Source organism: Neoarius graeffei, chromosome 8, assembly GCF_027579695.1.
Source record: "Neoarius graeffei isolate fNeoGra1 chromosome 8, fNeoGra1.pri, whole genome shotgun sequence".
Classification (NCBI taxonomy): Eukaryota; Metazoa; Chordata; class Actinopteri; order Siluriformes; family Ariidae; genus Neoarius; species Neoarius graeffei.
Window position 1 is genome coordinate 9,999,220 of NC_083576.1, and position 25,423 is coordinate 10,024,642.

At 40.2% G+C, this 25,423-nt stretch overlaps 1 protein-coding gene across 1 annotated transcript in view; it reads right to left on the reverse strand.

Annotated features, from left to right (window-relative positions):
• Positions 1–6,895: 6,895 nt before the first annotated feature.
• Positions 6,896–25,423, reverse strand: part of zgc:154054 (Alpha-1,3-mannosyl-glycoprotein 4-beta-N-acetylglucosaminyltransferase B-like) — a 64,482-nt gene continuing 45,954 nt past the window's right edge. The window contains exons 12-15 of the mRNA XM_060927277.1: positions 20,716–20,794; positions 16,645–16,720; positions 11,044–11,156; positions 6,896–9,404 (exon numbers count right to left, since the gene is read on the reverse strand). Of these exons, the coding sequence (XP_060783260.1) occupies positions 9,387–9,404; positions 11,044–11,156; positions 16,645–16,720; positions 20,716–20,794 (286 nt within the window). The 3' untranslated portion in view covers positions 6,896–9,386. The remainder of the gene's footprint in view (positions 9,405–11,043; positions 11,157–16,644; positions 16,721–20,715; positions 20,795–25,423) is intronic.

Here is a 25,423-nt window from a genome sequence, read left to right on the forward strand (position 1 = left end):
AATTCTTTAAAAATCAGACAATGTGATTTTCTGGATTTTTTTTTTCTCATTTTGTCTCTCATAGTTGAAGTGTACCTATGATGAAAATTACAGGCCTCTCTCATCTTTTTAAGTGGGAGAACTTGCACAATTGGTGACTGACTAAATACTTTTTTGCCCCACTGTAAATATCGTATGCCAAATTATTATGGCATGTTACAAAAAAATCCGAGTCCTTGTCTCCAATTTACGAGTCTGAATGCAGTTAATACACGAGTCCGAGTCATCGGTGCTCAAATCAAGTCACAAGTCCTTAAAATTAGGGCACGAGTCGGACTCGAGTACTACAAGCCTGAGCAGGACAAACTAAGAATGTGTTATCATTAAGTGTATAGGAGAAATGCTACAATTACTGTGTTTTAGAGTCTGGTACCTGGTGTCGTGAACTCTTTAGAAAAAAAAAAGACCTTTCTGAATGCTAAAAATCTTTAAGATTAACACACAAGCACGTTTTATAACGCTTCCCCAGAAGAAGAACCCGGAAACCTTTTGTTCACCCTCATGGTTCAAGGGACCTTTACAGTTCATGCCATGCAAATGAGATTTTCTACATTAGCGTGCCAATTTAGTTTATTCTAATTCTCTGCAGCCATGATTTGAAATGCAAAGTAGACTAAACCAAATCCGAAGACGAAACAAACCACTCATACTGAATGTCCTGAATTTAAAACACACTTCGTTGAAGAGTAATTATTTATAACCCCAAAATGGGCGTGGTTTTTGGATGCAAAATGGGTGGTGTAGTGGTTAGCGCTGTCGCCTGACAGCAAGAAGGTTCCGGGTTCAAACCTCATGGCTGACAGGGCCTTTGTGGAGTTTGCATGTTCTCTGCATGTCTGTGTGGGTTTCCTCCAGGTTCTCCGGTTTCCTCCCACAGTTCAAAGACTTGCAGATTAGATAAAATACCGAGCACAAGCCAGTGCATACTTAGTACCGGTCCCTATACCAAATCAAATATGCAGAACAGATCTGACGTTGTGACCCCTAACGGGAGCAGCCGAAAGAAGAAGAACCCCAATACGGTATTCAGTATTTTTTTTTCTCTCCGTGCTTCCACGGAAGGCGGTCGCATTTTCTACTCTCCCTCTCCCTCCTTTTTCTCCCTGCTTGTGCTTCTGTGTCTTGTCTCATCTGCTGTACTTTTTGAAGAGACTCTCCCTGCATTACTTTCTAAACTAAAAAAAGCATGAAACTGGTCTCCTAACGAAATTGACACAGTTTTCTCGACAAGAAGTTTGGGTTCGGGGGAACCCGTCTGTCCTGCCGGAACGTTTGCGGCTGGTTACACGATGGATGCGTGGGAGCGGTGGCGGGTCGTGTGCCTGGCGATTCTTTCTGTGGAGGACATTGAAGATATCTACCTATTTGGAACCATGATTACAGGACTTTTGCTGATTGGATTAGGCATTGCCCTGGTGTATCGAGGAAATCAGACAACGGTGACAGCTGTTCAAAGCCCCACAAAGCTGCCCGATACGATTGGAGTGGTGGGCAAAGCTGTTGGCACTCGGACTGTGGACATTCAGAACTTTAACCACAAAATGGTTGTTATCTCGGAGCAGCTTTCAGCTTTGCAAGGAATACGTTTTTCGGAGATCAATTTGAATAGAATGGACGGAATGGACAGATATGGACGAGCGGTGTGGACGTGCAAAGACTGCGTCTGGAAAGACCAAACAATTCATATCTTATCGACATTCGGCTCCCTGAGACAGCACCGGCCTCGGTTCAGGCCGTTGCTGAGGCAACATTTCCCCCTGAAGGTCACTGCCGGGAGACACTCTCGCATTCCTTCTCTAACTTTCCGCAGTCGCCATTTTTACCCCCAGTGTGACAAGCGGGTGCGTGACCAGCGCCTTCATGGCTGCAGGAGTGGACTGCTGCTTGCTTGTGCTGGATTATCTCCTCCCCTCCCCCCTCCCCCCTACCCCTGATTCCCCCCCTCAAGTCCTGTGTTTAAAGTGTACTTGTGTTGTTGTGTGCTTATGTGCAAAGGTTTTTTAAATGTTCCCACACTGTACTCCTGACAGGAGCATAGTGGGGGGGCGGTGTTCTTTTTTTTTCCTTATCTCTCCTCATGTTGTGTTTCCTTTTTATCTTCATCCCTGTCTTCCTGTCCTGTCTACCCTATGTCAATTGTATGTTGTATATGTACGGACAGGCTGACGGCTAATTTCGCTGGTACATGTGACTAGTGACAATAAAGGGCATCATCAGTGTCACCCAGAAGAGGACGGGTTCCTGCTTGAGTTCCTCTTCAGGGTTCTTCCTCATGTTTCATCTAGTTCGTTCTTTATGGATCTAAATCTACATCTGGATTTCTGTTAAGCTGCTCATCTCATCTCATTATCTCTAGCCGCTTTATCCTTCTACAGGGTCGCAGGCAAGCTGGAGCCTATCCCAGCTGACTATGGGCGAAAGGCGGGGTACACCCTGGACAAGTCGCCAGGTCATCACAGGGCTGACACATAGACACAGACAACCATTCACACTCACATTCACACCTACGGTCAATTTAGAGTCACCAGTTAACCTAACCTGCATGTCTTTGGACTGTGGGGGAAACCGGAGCACCCGGAGGAAACCCACGCGGACACGGGGAGAACATGCAAACTCCACACAGAAAGGCCCTCGCCGGCCCCGGGGCTCGAACCCAGGACCTTCTTGCTGTGAGGCGACAGCGCTAACCACTACACCACCGTGCCGCCCTGTTAAGCTGCTAATTTTTAAAATTGCTTTGTAAAAACAACACTGGCTTTCACCTTTCAAATATAGCAGAATACGGAATGTCTCAGGAGTAACAGTAAGCCAGAGATGCCACAAAAGGGTTCATCAATTAAATCCTGTACGAAATAATAGCCACAAAACAAAACAGGAGCTTTTTGCATTTCTGATTTTGTCTTATAAATGACGTGTTGTTTGAGTAAAGCTGATAATCGTAGTTCTCCATAGTTCCAACTGTTCGTGAACTTTTTTGAATAAAATTAGCTTCATATAAATACGCAGGAGATTATAGAAAATCGAGCGTGCTGATTGGTTGAGAAATTCAGACTATTTCTCGATAATCATCTCGAGCGACGCGGCAAAAACAGCGGCTGATCGCTTTGTCACCGTGAGGAAGAATTACAAACGATGAAGGAAAATGCTGTTCCTAAAAGCACTAACAATGCTACGAAGTTTGGTCTAAAACTATAAAAAGCTAAGGTGGAGTTGAGATTTATTTTATAAATTTCAAAACAAAGTATTTTATGTGAGTCGGCGTAGATAAGTGACACAAGTCTGCGCCACAAAGTTATTACATTTGCATGCCGCTTTTGAAGTTTGAAAGAAATTATTTTTTAAATACAATTTAAAAAAAACCACAGTCACCTGTGTATTTATACTAAAACGATTATCCACCTCAGGCTCAGTGAATATCGATGAATAACCTCGACTTCGTCTCAGTTATTATTCACCGATATTCACTTCATCTTCAGCGAATTATTGCTAAATGCAAAATGAGTTAATACTCATCAAAAGAATAAAAAAATTAGGACAATGTTTTTTGGACGCAAAATAGAAAGTCTACTTTTGCCATTTTTCTTTCAGAAATTTTTAAAAAATGTGGGTTTATCTTGCAATATGAGACCAAACCTAAATAAGGCAAGAGAAGTTTTGCTAGGACTCTATTTGTCTTTGAATGTAATTTGAATAAAGAACAGTGAGGAAGTTGCGTAAAATGTTAATGGGAGCAAATATGATATCTGAGAGGATCTAAACGCTGTTCGTAAGAAAGAACAGTCAAAATCAATCTCAGTCTATAGCACGTAAACGAGGTATAGCCATAAAAATAGTAAATAACACGAACGAGATCGTCACTGACGGTGTAGCTCACTCCGGCCCCGCCTAGTCCAGAAGGAACGACCTAAAGTGGGCCACCTTATGGGCGCAATAAATGTTACAAGCTATATACACTATATACAAGCTCTATATAGAAGCTATATCCACCCTAGGAATACCGACCTATTTGCCAGAAAGAATCCAAAACGGTGAGGAATTGACTGAGAAGAAGCGATTTTTGTTGAACTGCTGTTGAACATTAAGGCTTAATTAGTCCATAACTTCATTAATAATTGTAATTAAGCAAATCTGGGTAGAAGTTCTATGCACCCTAGGTACCCCGACCTTCATGCCAGAAAGAACCAAAATCAGTGAAGAATTGAGGGAGAAGAAACGATTTGTGTGGAAACTGCTCATTAGGGATTAATTACTCCATATCTTCATTATCAATTGCAATTATGCAAATTTGGGTAGAGGCCACATGCACCCCAGGCAGACCGACCTTCCTGCCAAAAAGAATAAAAATCGGTGAAGAATTGAGAGAGAAGCGATTTTCGTGAAATGTGGATGACACCAGATGGACAACGGACAACACATGATGGCATAAACTCATCGCCTTTCAGCCATAATCAATCAGGGCAGCATGATGGACTGTCACCTCACAGCAAGAAGTTTCTGGGTTCAAGTCCCATGCCCGACAGGGCGGCCTTTCTACTTGGAGTTTGCACGTTCTCCTCATGCCTGCGTGGGTTTCCTCTGGGTTCTCTGGTTTCCTCTGACAGTCCAAAGACATTTGGATTAGTTCCACTGGCTACTCTAAATTGCCCATAGGTGTGTATGTGAGTGTGAATGTTTTCTGTCTCTTTGTGTGTTGGCCTTGTGGATTGGTGACCCGTCCAGGGTGTACCCCACCTCTCGCCCGATGTCAGCTGGGAATGGCTCCAGCTTCCCTGCGACCCGCAATGGACAATCGGTATAGAAAATGAAATGAAACAAATTCTGATCATCACAATCACACACATGGGAAGTGGGTTAACGTGTAATTTTGTAAATTTTATAAATATCAATCTGATATGATTTCGAATCAACTCATTCGTTCTACAGGTGAGTAACAATTCCGAGCAACACAAATGTTTTATTAACAGAAACTAAAATTTATTCTGATTATTAGTTTGCTTGCCAGTGTTCATTTCTTTCATCGTCATGTTTAAATGAAATGAGGACGTGTTTATTTATTCAGGATGGAAACTTGACTCACCTATATTAATAAATAACACTTTAATTAAATCTGACCTATCCAAGTTCAAAAAGAAATAACAACCTACCTATAAATAAAGTTTATGCAACAACTTGCAGATGAAAAACACTTCGGTTTCTACTTGATTATAACCTTGAACAGCTTTATACACAGTGGTGCTTGAAAGTTTGTGAACCCTTTAGAATTTTCTATATTTCTGCATAAATATGACCTAAAACATCATCAGATTTTCACACAAGTCCTAAAAGTAGATAAAGAGAACCCAGTTAAACAAATGAGACAAAAATATTATACTTGGTCATTTATTTATTGAGGAAAATGATCCAATATTATATATCTATGAGTGGCAAAAGTATGTGAATCTTTGCTTTCAGTATCTGGTGTGACCCCCTTGTGCAGCAATAACTGCAACTAAACGTTTGCGGTAACTGTTGATCAGTCCTGCACACCGGCTTGGAGGAATGGGCTAAAATTCCTCCGTACAGAACAGCTTCAACTCTGGGATGTTGGTGGGTTTCCTCACATGAACTGCTCGCTTCAGGTCCTTCCACAACATTTCCATTGGATTAAGGTCAGGACTTTGACTTGGCCATTCCAAAACATTAACTTTATTCTTCTTTAATCATTCTTTGGTAGAATGACTTGTGTGCTTAGGGTCGTTGTCTTGCTGCATGACCCACCTTCTCTTGAGATTCAGTTCATGGACAGATGTCCTGACATTTTCCTTTAGAATTCGCTGGTATAATTCAGAATTCATTGTTTCATCAATGATGGCAAGCCGTCCTGGCCCAGATGCAGCAAAACAGGCCCAAACCATGATACTACGACCACCATGTTTCACAGATGGGATAAGATTCTTATGCTGGAATCAAGTGTTTTCCTTTCTCCAAACATAACACTTCTCATTTAAACCAAAAAGTTCTATTTTGGTCTCATCCGTCCACAAAACATTTTTCCAATAGCCTTCTGGCTTGTCCACGTGATCTTTAGCAAACTGCAGATGAGCAGCAATGTTCTTTTTGGAGAGCAGTGGCTTTCTCCTTGCAACCCTGCCATGCACACCATTGTTGTTCAGTGTTCTCCTGATGGTGGACTCATGAACATTAACATTAGCCAATGTGAGAGAGGCCTTCAGTTGCTTAGAAGTTACCCTGGGGTCCTTTGTGACCTTGCCGACTATTACACGCCTTGCTCTTGGAGTTATCTTTGTTGGTCGACCTCTCCTGGGGAGGGTAACGATGGTCTTGAGTTTCCTCCATTTGTACACAATCTGTCTGACTGTCAATTCATGGTTTTGTAACCTTTTCCAGCCTGATGAGCATCAACAACACTTTTTCTGAGGTCCTCAGAAATCTCCTGTTCATGCCATGATACACTTCCACAAACATGTGTTGTGAAGATCAGACTTTGATAGATCCCTGTTCTTTAAATAAAACAGGGTGCCCACTCACACCTGATTGTCATCCCATTGATTGAAAACACCTGACTCTAATTTCACCTTCAAATTAACTGCTAATCCTAGAGGTTTACATACTTTTGCCACTCACAGATATGTAATATTGGATCATTTTCCTCAATAAATAAATGACCAAGTATGATATTTTTGTCTCATTTGTTTAACTGGGTTCTCTTTATCTACTTTTAGGACTTGTGTGAAAATCTGATGATGTTTTAGGTCATATTTATGCAGAAATATAGAAAATTCTAGAGGGTTCACAAACTTTCAAGCACCACTGTATATAATGTTAAATAACAACAATAACAACAAAAATAGTGCACAAACGTCTGGAAGTGTCATTTCTATTTGCATAAATTTTGGACAAAAATGTGGAACTTGGATTTTGGATTACGGATATTTGAATTTTGTACACATTACATTAAAAAAATATTTCTTCTCTGTGATGTTGCCTTCAAAAATGTATACTGTAATGTGAAAGCATGGCTATGGTGTTGAGATCTGAAGACGAAAAAAAAAAATCAAAAGCGTAAATTCTAATTTAGTTTCCCAGAGAAAAGTAAACAATTTCAGAGTGGTCGAACGTAGAATTGATCTAATCTGTCTCGCTCACATCTTCCTGAAGTGAAGTGAAGAGACATGTCAAGTTAACTGGAGTCGGAACAAAGGATATGAACTGAAGAGGTTCAGTAAATACGTCTAAAATTTTGTTCTGCTGAATTAGCGACATTCAGGATAAACTGCTAACTTTGGTTATAAAGCTAAGGTCTCACATATCTGTAATCACTTCATGGTAGATGATTTTGAGCCTTCCGAGGGTCAACCATACCGGAAGGGCGTTCCAGACCCTTCTGTCGGAATATGTGAGAACCGGAGAGCTACCTTGACAACCGAGAGGGTGTGGCTTTCATCTCTGGAAAGTTTTCTCATGTTGAAAATTGCCGTGGGTCAAACGTTGGATGAATTCATCCATTGCAACCATGAAGGCATACATGAGGCTTACATGGGATACTGGAGGTTACCGTAGCATTCTGTCACAACCATCGAGCTCAAAATGTTCATGGAACAACATTCTGCAGAAAGTGAAAAGTTTGCCTCGGGGGTGTGGCTTGTCTTGCCGTGGCTATGCCACACTGCAGCCATGAAAACCGTACACACTACCGTCAATACCGTAAGGCCATACATCGCTATACGCCGCTGCCACCATTAGGTTTACCAGCGTCTCCAATCATGGCTACTGTGACTTCATTTGCATATTTACTCCATGCAAATTTATGCAACAGATCACCTTCAAAATCTGCCAGTATGGCCATGGGACCTCCAGCCACAGTTCTCTTCTCACAGATCAACCGGCAACGTGTGACCTTAGCGTTAGCTGCTAACACTTACCAGCACACTAATGCTAGCATAACCTTTGTGTTATTAGCTACGCAGTTATGCATTGCCGGAGAAAACTAGCTACTTGAAGAGAACACAAAAACTGTTTGTACCTCCACCGACTTTCTTGGAGGAGGTTATGTTTTGTTTGTTTGTCTTTTCCCAACGTAACTCAAAAAGTAGTGAACAGATTTGGATGAAATTTGGAGGAACAGTGGGCCATTGGTCTAGGAACAATTGATTAGATTTTGATGTAATTCCAAATATGTGACTTGGCAGAGGTATGCACTCTACTGAGTGTCCTTCTTGTTCATTTCTTTGGCCATTCTATGATGGCCAAAGAAAAAAGCGTCGACTTTTACTTGGGAATCCTGGCGTTTGGACTAATCTGGATCTGGCATTTAGGCATGCAATTCTTAAAAATGTAGCCTGTAATTGACAATATTATATATATCGACAAATCTTACTCCTAGAAAATTAAAAAACCTGAATGTAATACACAAGAAAAAAAAGAGAGAACCCCCCCAAAATATTTAATGTGATACAATTAAAATGAATGAAATTCATATAAATATAATTTCTTATCAAGTACCTCGAAGTCAGTTTCACTGAAATGTATTGACTTCTTTCCTTCTTCTCCTTCCTGTTTACTTCTTTCCTGGGATCATGGAGGAGCCTGCCGAATACTTTCTTTTTATTGGCTCATGATTGTCGCTACACTTTCATAAGTTAGGGTGTGTTTCATGGAAATAACATGTATATAAGGCTAAACTGGCGTGCGCTGTATGCATATGACATGTAAACAAGGGATTGTTTTTGAATCAGGTGCAGATTTGTTCATACACGTGTCTTTCCGTGTACTCAAACTCACACTCATTTGTTTTGAACATCGATGAGAGTCGAGAAAAAGAAAAAAGATTCAAGATTCAAGTCGAATGTTCCGGTCAATGTGTTCAGTGGCTTGGAGCACGATTCTGTTATATATACGGTATATATATCTCCATATAAAACATCTCCACAGTGAACAAAATCTTATCATGTACCAAAAATAGAATTATATATATATATAAATCTATATCTATCAATATCTATGTAAATTTAGTCTCTTCTTGTGCAAATGTAGCACAGATGTGAGCAGAGACTCAAACGAATGTGTAAAACGATCGAAAAGGTTCAAGTGTTCACATGATATCAAGTTCCTGCTCGAATTATAAGTCAGTTGAGAAGTTGAGATGGCTCATTCCTCAGGTGCTGTTGCTCTGTTTTGTTGGTTGGAACACAAACACAAAGCCACATGAGCAATCCACAAATCAGAAACGTGAAGGATGTGCTTGTTCCTGAACTCTTCTTGTGTTCTTTTTTTGGCCATTGGGGGCGCTGTTGCTCAGAGAGAGATGAGCTGCTGCAATGTTGGCTTTTTCCTCAATGCGCAGTTCATCAAACTTGAATGAAAATCTGTCAGAGAGAGAGAAATATGCCATTTCAAAATAGCGTTTGAGTCGCGTGGAAATGATACCCTACCATTAGTACAATTATGACATTTAGTTGGTTTAGTTCAAACTCAATGATTCATGGACTCAAAAAACAAGTAATAATAATTAATAATAATATATTTCTCGTGCATTTCAAAAAATTCTCAATGTCCTTACATATATAGATAGAACAGTTATTCCACGAAATAGAGTCGTACGTGAGCTGATAGCTGACGAAGCGCGTAGCACCGATGAATAATACGAATTTAGAATCGTCCACAGGATCAGAGTTATTTAATGCAGACCTGTGATTCAGGTTTTTACAGTGGCCGGGAAGTCTCATCTCATCTCATTATCTCTAGCCGCTTTATCCTTCTACAGGGTCGCAGGCAAGCTGGAGCCTATCCCAGCTGACTACGGGCGAAAGGCGGGGTACACCCTGGACAAGTCGCCAGGTCATCACAGGGCTGACACATAGACACAGACAACCATTCACACTCACATTCACACCTACGCTCAATTTAGAGTCACCAGTTAACCTAACCTGCATGTCTTTGGACTGTGGGGGAAACCGGAGCACCCGGAGGAAACCCACGCGGACACGGGGAGAACATGCAAACTCCACACAGAAAGGCCCTCGCCGGCCCCGGGGCTCGAACCCAGGACCTTCTTGCTGTGAGGCGACAGCGCTAACCACTACACCACCGTGCCGTGGCCGGGAAGTGCAAAACAAAATTACAAAATGTGAAACACTTTTACGTTTTATAAAACGTATTAGAAAAACACTTTTACCAAGAACAAAACAAATTTACGACTTTGAAAACAAGTTGACAAGACGCGGAACACTTTTACCAGTCCTGAAACAAATTTACAAATGAAAATCTTCATGGAAGGGGAATGTACCAAATACCGCAAGCGACCCAGAAGTGATAGAGCGAGCGGTCAGTTCGTGTTGTCTTCTATAGAGTTTATCGTGATGGAACGTCGACTGTGACCGAATGATGTTTCGCCCCTTTTGTCAAAAATGCACGAACTGCTTAACGCCATTTGTGTGGACGGTCTCTAGAATTTTTAAAGGACATGGACCAGACAGAAGAACCAAGCGCGTTCTGCTGGCTGTGTCCGAAATCACTCACTCATTCACTACTCACTATATAGGGAATTCTATATAGAGGACTATATAGTGAGTCGTGTGATTTCGGACACAGGGAACACAAATTAACCGCTCATGCTATCACTTCCCGGCCACCATACTTCCAGCATTTGGTACATTCCCCTTCCGTGAAGATTTTCATTTGTAAATTTGTTTCAGGACTGGTAAGTGTTCCACCACTTGTAAATTTGTCTCAGCGCTCGTAAACGTGTTTCGCGTCTTATCAATTTGTTTTCGAAGTTGTAAATTTGTTTTGTCCTTGGTAAAAGTGTTTTGCTCCTACATTTTATAAGCGTTTCACATTTTGTCATTTTATTTCGCACTTCCCGGCCACCGTAAGTTTTTACTCTTCCGAAAGAAAACTGGAAAATTGGCCGCGCTCGCGTTTCTGTTCGAAGGAATATTTTCTGCACGACGGTGGATTTACTGCATAAGGACAGGGACAGTGTGTAGGGAACAGGACACTCACTTCACTCAGGACGACCCAGACATCTGACGTGGCGTGAACAAGAAGACGCATGGCGTCTAAGTCGTGTAGCTCTTCGTCGATTGGTCCTTCTGCTATTCCGTTTACAAAAGAGTCTGCAAACACACACAGGCTGAAAGTAGCAGATCACAAATGACGTATTTTATACTCACCAGCCTTAATTCATAGACGTAATTACAGTTGTTGAATTGAAGTGAGTTGATTTGAATTGAATTTAACAATCATTATTTACCACCAAGAGGGCATCTGTTTGCTAAACATATAATTTTTCAACATAGGATGAAAGATATTTAGACACAAAATTTGCATCAGACATTTTTACAGACAGTATTTACCGTACACACGTACATGTTCCAGGTCAGGTGGAACTTTTCAACCTAGGTTCGAATTTTTAACCCAGTTCATAATTTGCTACTTGTATTAGGGAGACTTACGATATCGAGGGTTCGGATTTGGCAAGACTTTGTGTTTTTAACTACTTGATGACATAAGCAGACTGGACTCATTGATAAATTCAAAATATATATAATTCAAAATGTATCCCATTGTAATTGTTGCTGGTCTAGTGGTTAAGGTGTTAGGTTATGACTTAGAAGGTTCTGAGTTTGAATCATGGTTAAGTATGAAAAAAGGTGCTTTAAAAAATAATTAACCTAACAAGTGTTGCCAAACAAACATCGCCTGGTAGCACTTATGATGAATATGATGGAAGATATCGTGAAAAAACGATTTTGACCTTGTGTGTGAACATACTTGGGCAATAAACATGGTTCTGCTGCTCTCAGCCAATCAGAACACACTGTACTGCTTACTGCTCTCAGCCAATCAGAACACACCGTACTGCACGACTGTTACATTCTTACAGTACGATGACATACCCTATGTCCGAAATCGCTCACTCGTTCACTACTCCCTACATAGGGAATTACTGTATAGAGGACTATCCAGTGAGCTCATTGGTAAAATGAAAAAACTCTTTCGGACACTAGTCCGTCGCGCTGGTATTTACGTCGTTACTGTCACGCAATTAAAACGTGCCAGGTCAGTCGGCTGGCGGGTTTTCAAAATAATAAACATATGCATGTATTTTTGTGATAAATCCATATTATCCTGAGCGTATTTCCCACATTAATCAATACAAAGTCCCTGCATCTTTCACTTCTTTTAAATCAAGGCTGAATACTTTCTTCTTTGCCGCTGCCTTTTATTAAATCAAATTCAAGACTTTTAATTTGATTTCTTTCAGTGCGACCGCAATGCATGATGGGATATACTGCTTTGATTAGTGACCATCGTTGTACACTACTTTTCGTGATGCATTGTGGGATACTTTGAGTGCACTATATAGGGTGTAAATAATCCTCACTAAGGTTTCGGACAGCACTACAAAATGGCGTCCTCGCTATATAGTGCCCTATATAGTGAGTAGGGAGCGATTTCGGATACAGGGATAGTGGCTACCGCGTCTATATGAAGTAGTCGTTACAAAACCCTTGACCTTGACCGGATGATCCCCAACATGTTGGAGGTTCTATTTGAGACAAATGCCCATCTATCCTGAAAGTTTCATGAAGATTGGTCCAGCCGTTCTTCCATAACATCATTAACAAAGAAACAAACAAACCCCACCGAAAACAATACGTCGCCCCTTGGTGGACTCCGTCCCGGGTGAGGTAATTAGGTAGAGAGGACAGACAGACAGACAGACAGACAAGAGGAAATACTCGGTAGGTATAGACAGAGAGGAAATGGATAAAAGAAAGAGACAAAAGAAATGATGAAAAGAATCTTCCCTTTTAAGAATCTTAGATTATCCAAAATTTTACCGAGGATGGAAATTATGAACTAGGTTCAAAATCACTTAGGTCGAAATTTTTTGACCTTTAACACACACACTATTTTGTACATCATTCTTTGTTTTATCTATTTTATTAGTTTAAATTGTGAATCATGCTACAGGAAAAAAAAGATTACAAAATTGCAAATAAATAAATTAGATAATTAAATATTAAATAAATAACTACTTATAAATATATAATATTTTCTGTCTTTTTTTTTTTAGTCCACATTTCTAGAACGCATGGCATGTTCATAGTGCTACAGCTCTGTCCTTTGGTTCAGGTTCTCTCCAAAACACACGGCATGTTCGAGTCGCTTCCTGCAGTCGAGTTGTTTCGCTTCGCTTTCTCACCGCAATCAGAGTGCTTTAAAGTTTACCGTGACCGCGATATTTTGATCCACACCCGAGCGTGTTTGCTGTGTTCACCTGCACAAACTGCAAACACACCAGGGTTTGATGCAAACAGTCTAAACCCTGCATAGAGAAGTTAAAATGAACGCACTAGTTAAAGTTTAACAACAACAACAACAAAAATAATAAAAGATATCATAAAACCTTTGCTGCGAGCAGCGTCTGTGTATGCACTGCATGTTTTGTCCATGTTGAGTCTATTGATGCAGATGATCATGGCCTACTTGAGAATTTAGGGTGTGAAGTTTTCTGCTTCCTGTTTTGTTTGCGGTGTTTTCTAATGTTTTCTAATAAGCGTATAGTCAAAACGGTGACAAAAATTCTAGTTTCTAGATTTACACTTTCATTATATTTTTTCTGACTTAGTGGAAACAGGATGCAGGATGCAGCGGAAATGTGCAGCAGTCATAGATATGCCAGAGACTGTTCCATCACTCTCTCACACACACACACACACACACACACACACACTCTTCTACTCTTTTTATTCCTAGAGCATTATTCTTCTAGAATTAACATTAGACTGATTAAAAATAGCTGCCAGCAGTGATTACGGGGCCAAGCATTTTCTAGCTTCTTAGCAACACAGCAAGACCACAAGCTATTAGCACCGCTGCTGCTTGTGTGCAAAGAGGTACAATCAATTTGATAGTAATACCATTGGTACCGTTGCTGAAATACGCCCTCGCTTCCTGCATCGCTAGCATAATTAGCAGGTTTGCTAAATAGCACAATTTGCTTCACCTGCAAACAGACAACTAAACCCAGTCCTAGTTACACTTTCTTCCTTAGAAGCACTTCGTTTTGAACTTGTGTGAAAACTCCCTTTTTCACTGGAAACCTGAAACCTGATGCACACGAAACAGATTTGCGTAACACTGTTCTTGTCATGTGCTTATTTGTACAAGGCATGTCAGTAAACACAGCTGTTATTGAGTCAGTCTTAGTAGTAGTATATTTCTTGAATTGTTATGAATAGTTGTTAATAATAACTATATGTTTCTGTAATTAATAATAACAATTATTATTAGATAGATAGATCGATCGATCGATTGGTGTACTTTACTGATCCCTAAAACAATATTTAAACATAAGTATTGATTACGGAGTGATTCTGGCCCCACCCCATCACCACATATTTAAATAATATTGGCTGGCTTTTTTTCATGGTATATCAGATACAGTATATTCCATTCAGCTAGCATGATATTGAACAAGTCGAAGACGAGTAGCTGAATGGAATATATCTGATATACCACGAAATATGATGAGGATGATGATTATTATTCTTATTATACATACACATTCCTTTCGGGTGTTCAACGCGTCTTTCTCTTTCAAAGACTTCCATATTTAACAAAGCAAACCTGGCGGCCATGTTTATTTACAGATTCTCCCAGTTGCTCGCTAGCATGGGAGTTTTACGGTACGTCTCCGACGTGCGATGTCATGTTGTCTTGACAACCGTACAATATCGTAAACCGTATTCAGCCCTCATCCTCCATTGTGTAGAGTGACGTAATACACGTAGGATAAGCGATATGCTAACAATATTGCATGCTGTCAAACCAAACGAATGAAACCAGCTCAAAGCGAATAGAACGCGTGTTTTTAATTCTATCGAAAAAGTGTCCTGTTTGTATATGTATGTGGATGTGTCCATATGATATAAAGAACATGACACGGTGGCGCAAAGATATGAAGTTTGTCTTTGAGTGGTTACAACCATGTATATATATATATATATATATATATATATATATATATATATATATATATAAACCATATATATTTTTCAAAAAAATAATAAAAGTTCTGAGTTTCAACATTGGATATGTTGTCTTTATATTATTTTCAGTGAAATATCAGGTTTCCATGATTTGCAAATTATCACATTCTGTTTTTATTTACAGCTTACACAGCGTCCCAACTTTTTTGGAATTGGGGTTGTACTACTATTACTACTACTACTACAACTGATAATAATAATAATAATAATAATAATAATAATGACCTGCCTCTATATTAAATTATATAATTAAATAATAATTAAAGACTGAAAACACCAAGAGGCGGCACGGTGGTGTAGTGGTTAGCGCTGTCGCCTCACAGCAAGAAGGTCCGGGTTCGAGCCCCGGGGCCGGCGAGGGCCTTTCTGTGTGGAGTTTGCATGTTCTCCCCGTGTCCGCGTGGGTTTCCTCCGGGTGCTCCGGTTTCCCCCACAGTCCAAAGACATGCAGGTTAGGTTAACTGGTGACTCTAAATTGAGCGTAGGTGTGAATGTGAGTGTGAATGGTTGTCTGTGTCTATGTGTCAGCCCTGTGATGACCTGGTGACTTGTCCAGGGTGTACCCCGCTTTTCGCCCGTAGTCAGCTGGGATAGGCTCCAGCTTGCCTGCGACCCTGTAGAACAGGATAAAGCGGCTACAGATAATGAGATGAGATGAAAACATTAAAATAACACTAAACAAAATGGAGAAATTCTCTCTCTCGCTCAAACAAATCTTCATTATCAAAATTTGATCAATAACTATTTTCCCCAGTACGTTCATTTAAAAAAAAAAATTAGTTAAGATAATCATTTTATTTGTGGTCACTACGGCACAAATTACTGCAGTACATAAGAAACCACATGTCGTGTTTTTTCCTTAGAAGCACTCGGCTTACACGGCTGATGCTTCACTGGAAACCTGGACTACAAAAAATTTTTTTGTTTGCATAATGTTTTTGTATCATCTGCTTATTTGTATATCCAAAGTGAAACCAGATGCATGAATTGAAATCCCATGCTTCAATAATTGTCACACCTGTAAACAAACAGCTGTTATTCTGCTAAATGTTGCCAAAGCTGTGTTATTATTATTATACACTATAGTTGTGTAGACTGTGTTTATTGTTCTTTATATACGGTATAGTTATTGCATGTTTATTAAAAAAAAAGTATTCATTAGCTGCTTAAAAATATTTACAAAATATTAAAGTCATAATAATAATAATTAGTATTATTTTGAACGAATTATTCTTTGTTTCACCTACCTTTGTGTCATGCACATTTCCGTAATGACAAATTCATGATTATTAGTCATAGTGTACTTGGTTATTCGTCACATTCATCACGCATCATGGATATGGTGGAAAAAATGACAACAACAAAAAACCCAAAAGATCGCTGACTTTGTCATTTCTTCTAGGTGGGGTTTATAGTCTAGGAAATACGGTCAATCTCTGGTCATGCCTTTTGACCAAGGAGTCATTCAGATCCCAAATACCGTCTGGAAATAAACAGGAACAACAACTATGATTTGAAGCAAATTTAAAACAAATGATGATACCAATTACGATGAAGCCGTCAGAGGAAGGTTTGCAGCATGGGAGCAATCCTTGGTCTGCACGCTCCCTTACAGAAACCTGTAACACACATACACACATTCTTGTACTTCTGTCTTTATGGGGACTCATTGATATAACACATTGCCTCACCTTAAAGATCACTAACATTACAGGTGTTTAGTAGACGCTCTTATCCAGAGTGATGTACAACACACCCAGAACAGCCTGGGGTTAGATACCTTGTTCAAGGGCACTTCAGCCATTCCTGGTGGTCTAGGGAATCAAACCAGCAACCTTTTGGTCCCAAAGCTGCTTCTCTAACCATTACGCCATGGTTTCCCTAACCCTAACTCGCATGTTAACCCTAACCTAATTCTAACCTGAACCCTAAAACTAAAACGAAGTCTTAACCCTCAAACAGCCCTTTGAAAAAGTGAGGACCGGCCAAAATGTCCTCACTTCCCCAAAAATATCTCTGTTGGGTAAAAGACATATTCCGGTCCTCAATATGTAGAAAATACAAGTACCCACACACACTCACCCTCATACCCACAAGCTCTGATTAAAGCGACTGAATCGAGAACTACAACAGGAAGCGTCCTGATACCACAGACACACATATGTCTTACCATATGCTAGTGTCTCTCTCAGTGTAGGAGGAAATTGCACTCTCGTGTAATGTCAGAACACACACACACACACAAACTTGTCATTGTGAGGACCTTCTATTCACATAATTATTACCCTTATATTGTGTTCGGGTCAAAATTGACCCGTTTTCAAGTTCAAGTTTGTAAAAAGTACTATTTGGATTTTTGTACTGGAATGAGGCTTCATCTAATCCTCAGACACATCTGATTAAATGCAGCAAAATTGATTTTCACCATTTTAGTAAATTCTAAAGGTTTCAAAATAAAAAAGTTACATTTGTGGTGTTACGGGTCAAAAATGACCCGGCAGAGAAGACTGGCTGTTCTATGCATCACTTAAAAGCTATGGGTTGCTCTGGGGATCAATTATGGCCCACATCACACAAACACACACACATGCATGCAGGTGTGTGCACGTACGCACGCACACGCGGGCACACACACACACAGGCCCCCTTCACACACACATGCACAGACAGAGAGACACAGGAACACACATGCATGCAGGCGCACACACACACACACACACACCGGCCCCCTACATCACCACCCCCTACGTAAACTCAAACTTTCTCGCAGCATATTGATACCCTCTGTAGGATGGGATATTATCAGTTGAATTCTGTAGGAGCATCAGTCAACATGAGCAAGAGGTATACTGTTCATGAGGCGCTGGATCACATCTTTGGTCATGACAGCGATCCTGAAGACAGAGGGGAAAGTGAAGCTGAAGGGGATGTGTCTGAGGATGAGGTTCAGCTTGACCCTGAACAAGACCAAACATCTGAGGAGGAGGACCCAGATGTCACAGATGCTGAAAGAGAGGTGTTCAAGTCAAGAAGAGGTGACATTTCATGGTCATCAAACCCAATGCAGGGCACCAAGGGAGAACATCCTCAGAATGACTCCAGGTCCTACCAGATACGCTGTGTCACACGCCCAAGACATCAAGTCAACGTTTGAACTGTTCTTTCCACGACCTCTTCAGATTATCCTACTCGAGATGACCAACATGGAAGGGAGAAGAGTGTTTGGTGATAGCTGGATGGAGTTGGACAAAACACAGCTAGATGCCTACATGGGACTGTTGCTTCTTGCGGGGGTGTACAGATCCTGTAATGAAGCTACTGCCAGCTTATGGGATAGTGAGTCAGGCCACCCTATTTTTCGTGCCACAATGTCGCTTCAAGCCTTTCATGTATTATCAAGAGTGCTCCGCTTTGACAACAGAGAGACAAGAGTTGCTCGTCGTGTGAATGACAAGCTTGCTCCCATCAGGGATGTTTGGGACAAATGGGTGGAGAATTTACCCCTTATGTACAATCCTGGGCCAGAGGTGACAGTGGATGAACAGCTAGTCCCTTTCAGAGGCCGCTGTCCCTTCAGGCAGTATATGCCAAGCAAACCTGGAAAATATGGCCTCAAAATCTGGGCAGCATGTGATGCAAAAACCGCCTATGCATGGAATATGCAAATATATATACCGGAACACCACAAACGTCACCACTGTTAATCATTTTAAATTTAAAAATAAAACAAAGGGTTTTTTTGGTATGTGTAGTCTACCACTCAGGTCTCCTTACCACTGCCGCAGACTGGCAGCTGGAAGTGGATCTGGGCAAACAGCTGAAGATCCCAGCTAGAATAACATCAACACGGCTCCGACCAGACATGATCATTGTTTCAGATGCCACCAAACAATTGATCATTCTGGAACTCACAGTTCCCTGGGAAGAACGCATGGAGGAGGCAAATGAGAGGAAGTGTGCCAAGTACCAGGAGCTGGTGGAGGAGTGCAGGAGCCAAGGCTGGAAGACCTACTGCGAACCCCTGGAGGTTGGATGCCGAGGATTTGCAGGGCGGTCCCTCTGCAAAGTCCTCACCATGCTGGGCCTCACTGGTGAGGCAAAGAGGAAGGCCATCAGGTCTGCAACTGAAGCCGCAGAAAGAGCCACTAGATGGCTTTGGATCAAGAGGGCTGATCCGTGGACGAATGCTGCTGGGATACAGGCCGGAGTCTGATCACCTCCGGTCGGGTCGCCTGGGCGAGGGTGTCTGATGTTGAAAGACCCGAAACACCCAGTGACCCCAGGTTACATCACTGATGATGTGTCCCAGCGCATCAGTAAGATGTATCTTTCACCTAATATCAGTTTATAAGACATTTACAGTTTATAATTACTCATTCTATGAGTAAAAGAAATATAATAAGGGAATTTAAACAGTTTTTGTAATTAAAAAACGAGTGGTATATTTTAAGATACAAGGTCTGTGGAGCCAACTAAAAAAAATTCCAACAATGGTTCCATGGATATGAATACATACTATTGCCGCTTTTCCACTACAAACGTGCCAAGTCGGTCTGAGCGGGGCTGTTGGAGTTGCATTTCGACTACAACCGCACTGAACCGTGCTGGCTGGAAGTGGGTGGACACATTGGGTGGAGTTAGCGAAAGTGGGTGGACGTCACGTGATGTCGTTAAGCAGCGCAAACAGTGACATCAGTGATCTTTTAAGCGGTAGTCTCACAACCCGAATAGTAAACAATAAACATGGAGGACATGGAGTCGTTAGTGTTGCTGGTCTTGGTGCTGTGGCTTGTTGTCACCGACAACGCGGACAGATACTGGCAAGAGCGTATAGATGAGGCGAGACGCATAAGGCTTCAGAAATTCTCGTAATTCTTCTCCTTCCGGGTTTGCGGTGTTTACAGATCCCAGCGCGCTCGCGGGGCGTGTGTGGGCATGTGAGGACACTCCTCCTCACCAATCAGTGCACAGGGGAGTGTCTGCTCACGCCCCCAGCCTCACTCGGCTCGCTTTGGCTCGCTTCAGCCCCACTCCAAAACGGTGCGAGTTTTAGGGGCTAAGCAGGGCTGAAGCGAGCCGAGTCGTGCTGGTTTTTGGTAGTCGAAACGCGAGCCGTGTCGGGCTGAAGTGAGCTGAAGCGAGCTGAAGTGAGCTGAAAAAGGGTAGTGGAAAAGGGCCTTAAGTTAGCAATGAGGTGAAAAACAATACTGGAAGAAAACTAGTGATTTTAAGCATTTTCAGGCTGATTTAAATCACGGGTCAAATTTGACCCGCTAACACTACAGATGTGAACAGCTTTCCAACACATTACAAGGGTTAATGCAGCTAATTAACGCTACGCTACACTTAAGATCTAACCATCACCAATCAATGTAAGTTAGTTTTTAAATAAAAGGGTCAGTTTTTGGAAACAACAACTACAACTAAGTAACATTACGAACAAACAAACAAATAAATAAAGCAGTTTTCCTAACAGGGACCAGTGTCCTCACAAAGTCAGAGAGCTATTTGGTTCCCATCTAGATCTCAAATCATGCACACACGCATGCACACACACAGTGCATGATTAAACAGTGCTATAGTGGACAGAGTGTGTGAAAGGCATACCACCTACATCACTCGGCAGCACCTGTACGGTGGTGTTGTAGAACTTATCTCCATTCGCCTCGATATTTCCACTTCTAAAGCGGTACCTGGAGAGACACACACACACACACACACACACAAATTAGAATGACATGAAACAGGTGATCAGTAAACAGGATGAAATATCATACGTGACAGGAAGGGCTCAGTGGTGAAGCGTCTGCTCTAATGACACGTTCATAACGTTTCTGAATGTTTCCACAAACAGGTCTTAGCTGATAAAGATCGCTGATAAGACCGATTATTAAAAAAGTTGCACCAAGCAAATATCTCCTCGGCGCAAGTAAGCCTTGTCCTCACTGTGTGAACAACCAGTTTCATCGAAACAACCTAATCAGCTAATACACCCTGCTCAAGGAACACAACAGACAAATCCAACAAAATGAATTTTTCTGTTACATATTAAAAACAACAACTAAATTATACAATATGCATCAATCCACACCAACAGCGAACCATATGGGTATACACAGCAAAAAATATCATATCAGCAAGTAAAATATCACGAGTCCCGAGCCAAGTTCAACTACTGTATTATTTTTCTCTATTAACCAAATAAATATAAAAGTATTAATCCTACTTCAAGATTTTTTTCCAGCCAATTTCAACCTTCTTCTTTCACTGGCAGGTTCTTGAGCTTATTTCACCATTCTCTGCACAGTGCCAACAGACAACATGACACCGTTACAACTTCCTCTTGCATAAAGGTTATATTTATAGGATGCTGTAAATATATTACTGTATACATAGAGGATATTACACGGCTGTGTGAAGATATGAAATTTAGCTTCAAGTGGTGAAAATATTTTCAACACGAGAAGATAAACTTCATATCTTCGCACCACTGTGTAATGTTCTTTATATTATATGGACACATCCACAAAAAAAAAAAAAAAATGTGCAAGTTAATCAGAAGAATTTTAATTCTGAACCAGTCTGGTATTTTGACAATGCACATCTAGTCAGTGGGAAAACACTGAGGGTGACGTCATCGGAGTGAAATATTGGTGATTATTATCGATACAGGACACTTTTTTGATGGAATAAAAACACGGGTTCTATTCCCTTCTGGCAGGTTTCGTTCATTTGGTTTGAGAGCATGCAATATTGTTAGCATATCGCTTATCCTATGTGTATTACGCCACTCTACTCAATGGAGAACGAGCATTGAATATGGTTTACGATATTGCATGGTTGTCAAGACAACATGACGTCACACGTCAGAGACGTAAAACTTCCGCGCTAGTGAGCGACTGGGAGAATTTGTAAACAAGCATGGCCGCCAGGTTTGCTTCAATAAATACGGAAGATTTTGAGAGAATTTTGAAAGAGAAAGACGCGTTGAACACCTGAAAGGGATGTGTATGTCTAATAATAATGTCTTTTTTTTCATGGTCTAGCAGATATATTCCATTCAGCTACTCATCTTCAACTCATTCAATATCATTCTAGCTGAATGGAATATATCTGATATACCACTCAAAGCCAGCCAATATTATTTAATTATTCTATCCACATTCACTGGATATGAGCAATCGCATGCTCTGATTGGCTACTCTACTACTAGGCTATCAGCTCATATACCATGAGTAGAGAAAAACAAAATGGCGGAGCGTATTGCTGAACCAACCGAGGACGAAATAAAAACTCTACTCAAACACCCCCCAAATATATATATATATATATATATATATATATATATATATATATATATACCCCACAAAATATGAAATAAAAATATTTGATGGTAAGAACGTATCTTTGTTAAAAAAAAATTTCAAGAATTATTATTACAGCATTTTTTACAAATTGTTCTAATAATAATAATAATAATAATAATAATAATGATATTGGCTGGCTTTTTTTCATGGTATATCAGATATATTCCATGAGTATTCCATATTCATCCTCGATTCGTTCAGTATCATGCTAGCTGAATGGAATATATCTGATATACCATGAAAAAACCCAGCTGATATTATTTAAATATGTCACTCAGATCTGCGATGTATTTCAACACGAGAAGATAAGCTTCATATCTTCAAGCCAACGTGTGATTTTCTTCATTATATCGACATTCACAAATAAAAAGTCCCCAAATTTATGAAAACAAATTTATCATTGATTTCCTCACGAGCGACATGTAGAGATTTGCGTCGTGATTTTGGTTCTCCATAAACACTCGTGTCCGTATAATATAATAGTTTAGATATAGCTAATATAGAAAAACCTATAATACACACACGAGGTGATACAAGTTTGGGGAGTTTTTTCTTCTTCTATCAATTAGATATTTAACATACAAATTGTAATATGAAATGCTATAACATTTAATAAGAACGATTTTTTAAACATAACTATATTTTAAATAGCGTCTTGTTCTTTTAAAGATTTCCAAGAAACTACTTCTATCAGTATTTAACTGCTTGACGAATTCATGACTACCAGTGTCGAGTTATTTCAGTCATAGAGATAGCTGACTATTATTAGCTAGAATTTTGAAAAAATACAAAGCAAACATCATAACTCATTCACAGTATCAGTCAAAGGGGCAACTGAGAACCCGGAGCACATTTCTACTTTCACAACTACAAATTTTAATTTGCTGTTTCACGTGTAATATTTTCATTTGACTCACCCTCATATTCAGTTGGTTAGTTTCAATGCCCAAACTGATAATCACATCATCGGTTTTTCTTTGGCTAATCAGACACAAGATCCAGGGAATCAAACTAGCAACCTTTTGGTCCCAAAGCTGTTTCTCTAACCATTAGGCCATGGCTTCCCCAAAATATTAATATTATCCTCATATTAAACCTTTAAAACGTTCCTGTAGTGATGTTAAACCAGAACACTGAGACACTTTTCCATTGTTTTCAGCTTCCGAAACATAATTTAGAAAAACTTTAACAAACTTTTGCTTTCGATTTTGTCCTCAGATCACAGAAACAGGTTGACGCTAATTACATACATGTCAACCTTTGGTCAATCAAACCTGTATAACCAACCTCCAAAATCCGTATTTCCCTTATAAAATCCGTATAAGATGCAAATTAAAATAATTTACCTAAAATTTGAATGATAATTAACAATGATATATCCAAGTTACTTTTTATTCAATATTAATAACAATAAACCTTCAGAATGAATACAAAGCTCCAATGTTTGACAAAAACACAAAGTGTTATCAGCGTAGTTACGAAGGAAATACTTCGTTGTTTGGAGACAGGTTTCACCGAGCGGCTATTATGCGCGAGACTTCATATTAGCCACAAAGTCAGGAAAATCTGTTTGTAAAATTACGTTATAATGACCAAATACAATGAAAAGTATTTTTCCAGTCTCACCTGTGAAAGGTGATCCCATGTGATCTCGTTTGGACGGTAAACCTGTTGGTACAGTTAAACGCAGCACATGAATGAGGCATCTTTATTCTCGGGCGAGGATGACGTATGATTCTACGCAGAAGCCGGCGTCTATGACTTCACAGCTGGCGGGATTCTCGCAGTGCGGTGTGCGCATGATCAAAAATGGAATGAAGTCTTGCTACCACAAGATAACGCGCGATTTCATAAGACTCTTTACTGGCTGTCTGTGATGTACAGTACGTTTGTAAATGTTATGCGTGCTTTTATCATCGTGGGAATTGATTATAGCTCTAAATAAATATTAAAGTTTTTTTTAAAAGAATCCGTATAACTTTATTTATACGCCCGTATACTGCGTTTATTGAATCAAATCCGTATAAAATACGGACATTCCGTATAGGTTGACATGTATGTAATTAGCTCATCTGTTCATAAGGCTGTGAGCTGTTGCCATGGCGTGGTGTCCGCCGTCTGTCGTCCACCATTCAGTTAAATCCAGAGGTGGACAAAGTACCCAACTTCATTACTTGAGTCAAAGTACAGATCCCGCTGGTCAAATGTGACTCCGATACAAGTGAAAGTTGTCCAGTCAAATTTTTACTTAAGTTAAAGTCCTGAAGTGCTCGCTTTTAAAAATACTTAAGTATTAAAAGTACATTTTCTGTCAACGCATTGTTGTATTATTGCCACAACGCTTACAAAACCTAACGCCTCTGAAGCAACCGACTGGATTATTTTGTGAATTCACAAAATTAATGCATGTTGTGCATCATAGTGGTTTAACGTTAAGCTAGCTAGTCAGCGAAGCTCCACCTGACATGCTAGCAAACTCTTTTCAAATTCGAAATCATATTGGGTAGCTAATGCTACTAGAAAAGAAAGATTTCTACATTCTGTTTATTTGGCAAGATTATGCTAAAACATATTTCTGAAAGGACTTCAGATAAGTTAACGTTATTCATGTTAGCATAACTCTTTTTTTACATGCTAACTAACAGTGTCCAAGTTAACTAGCTATGTGTTAACGTTAGCCGTGGACAAGGCGACGGCAACTTGGTGGGCAAATCCATAGAAAGTCATTTGACTAACCAGACTGCATAGCTATTGCAACGTTATCGCTAGCTCTAAATGCCCAGACAACTTCGTTGCAAGCTTTCTCTTGGAATAAAACGTTTATATCCCTCAATATGCTTCCGCAGGCTGGGCGGCGAGTTTTTGTAGGCCGTGATTTGGTTCGTATTTGGCAAACAAAGCAAAGATTTAAAACGAAACAAATCTTTAATCCTTTCAGAAAACTGAAACATGGGT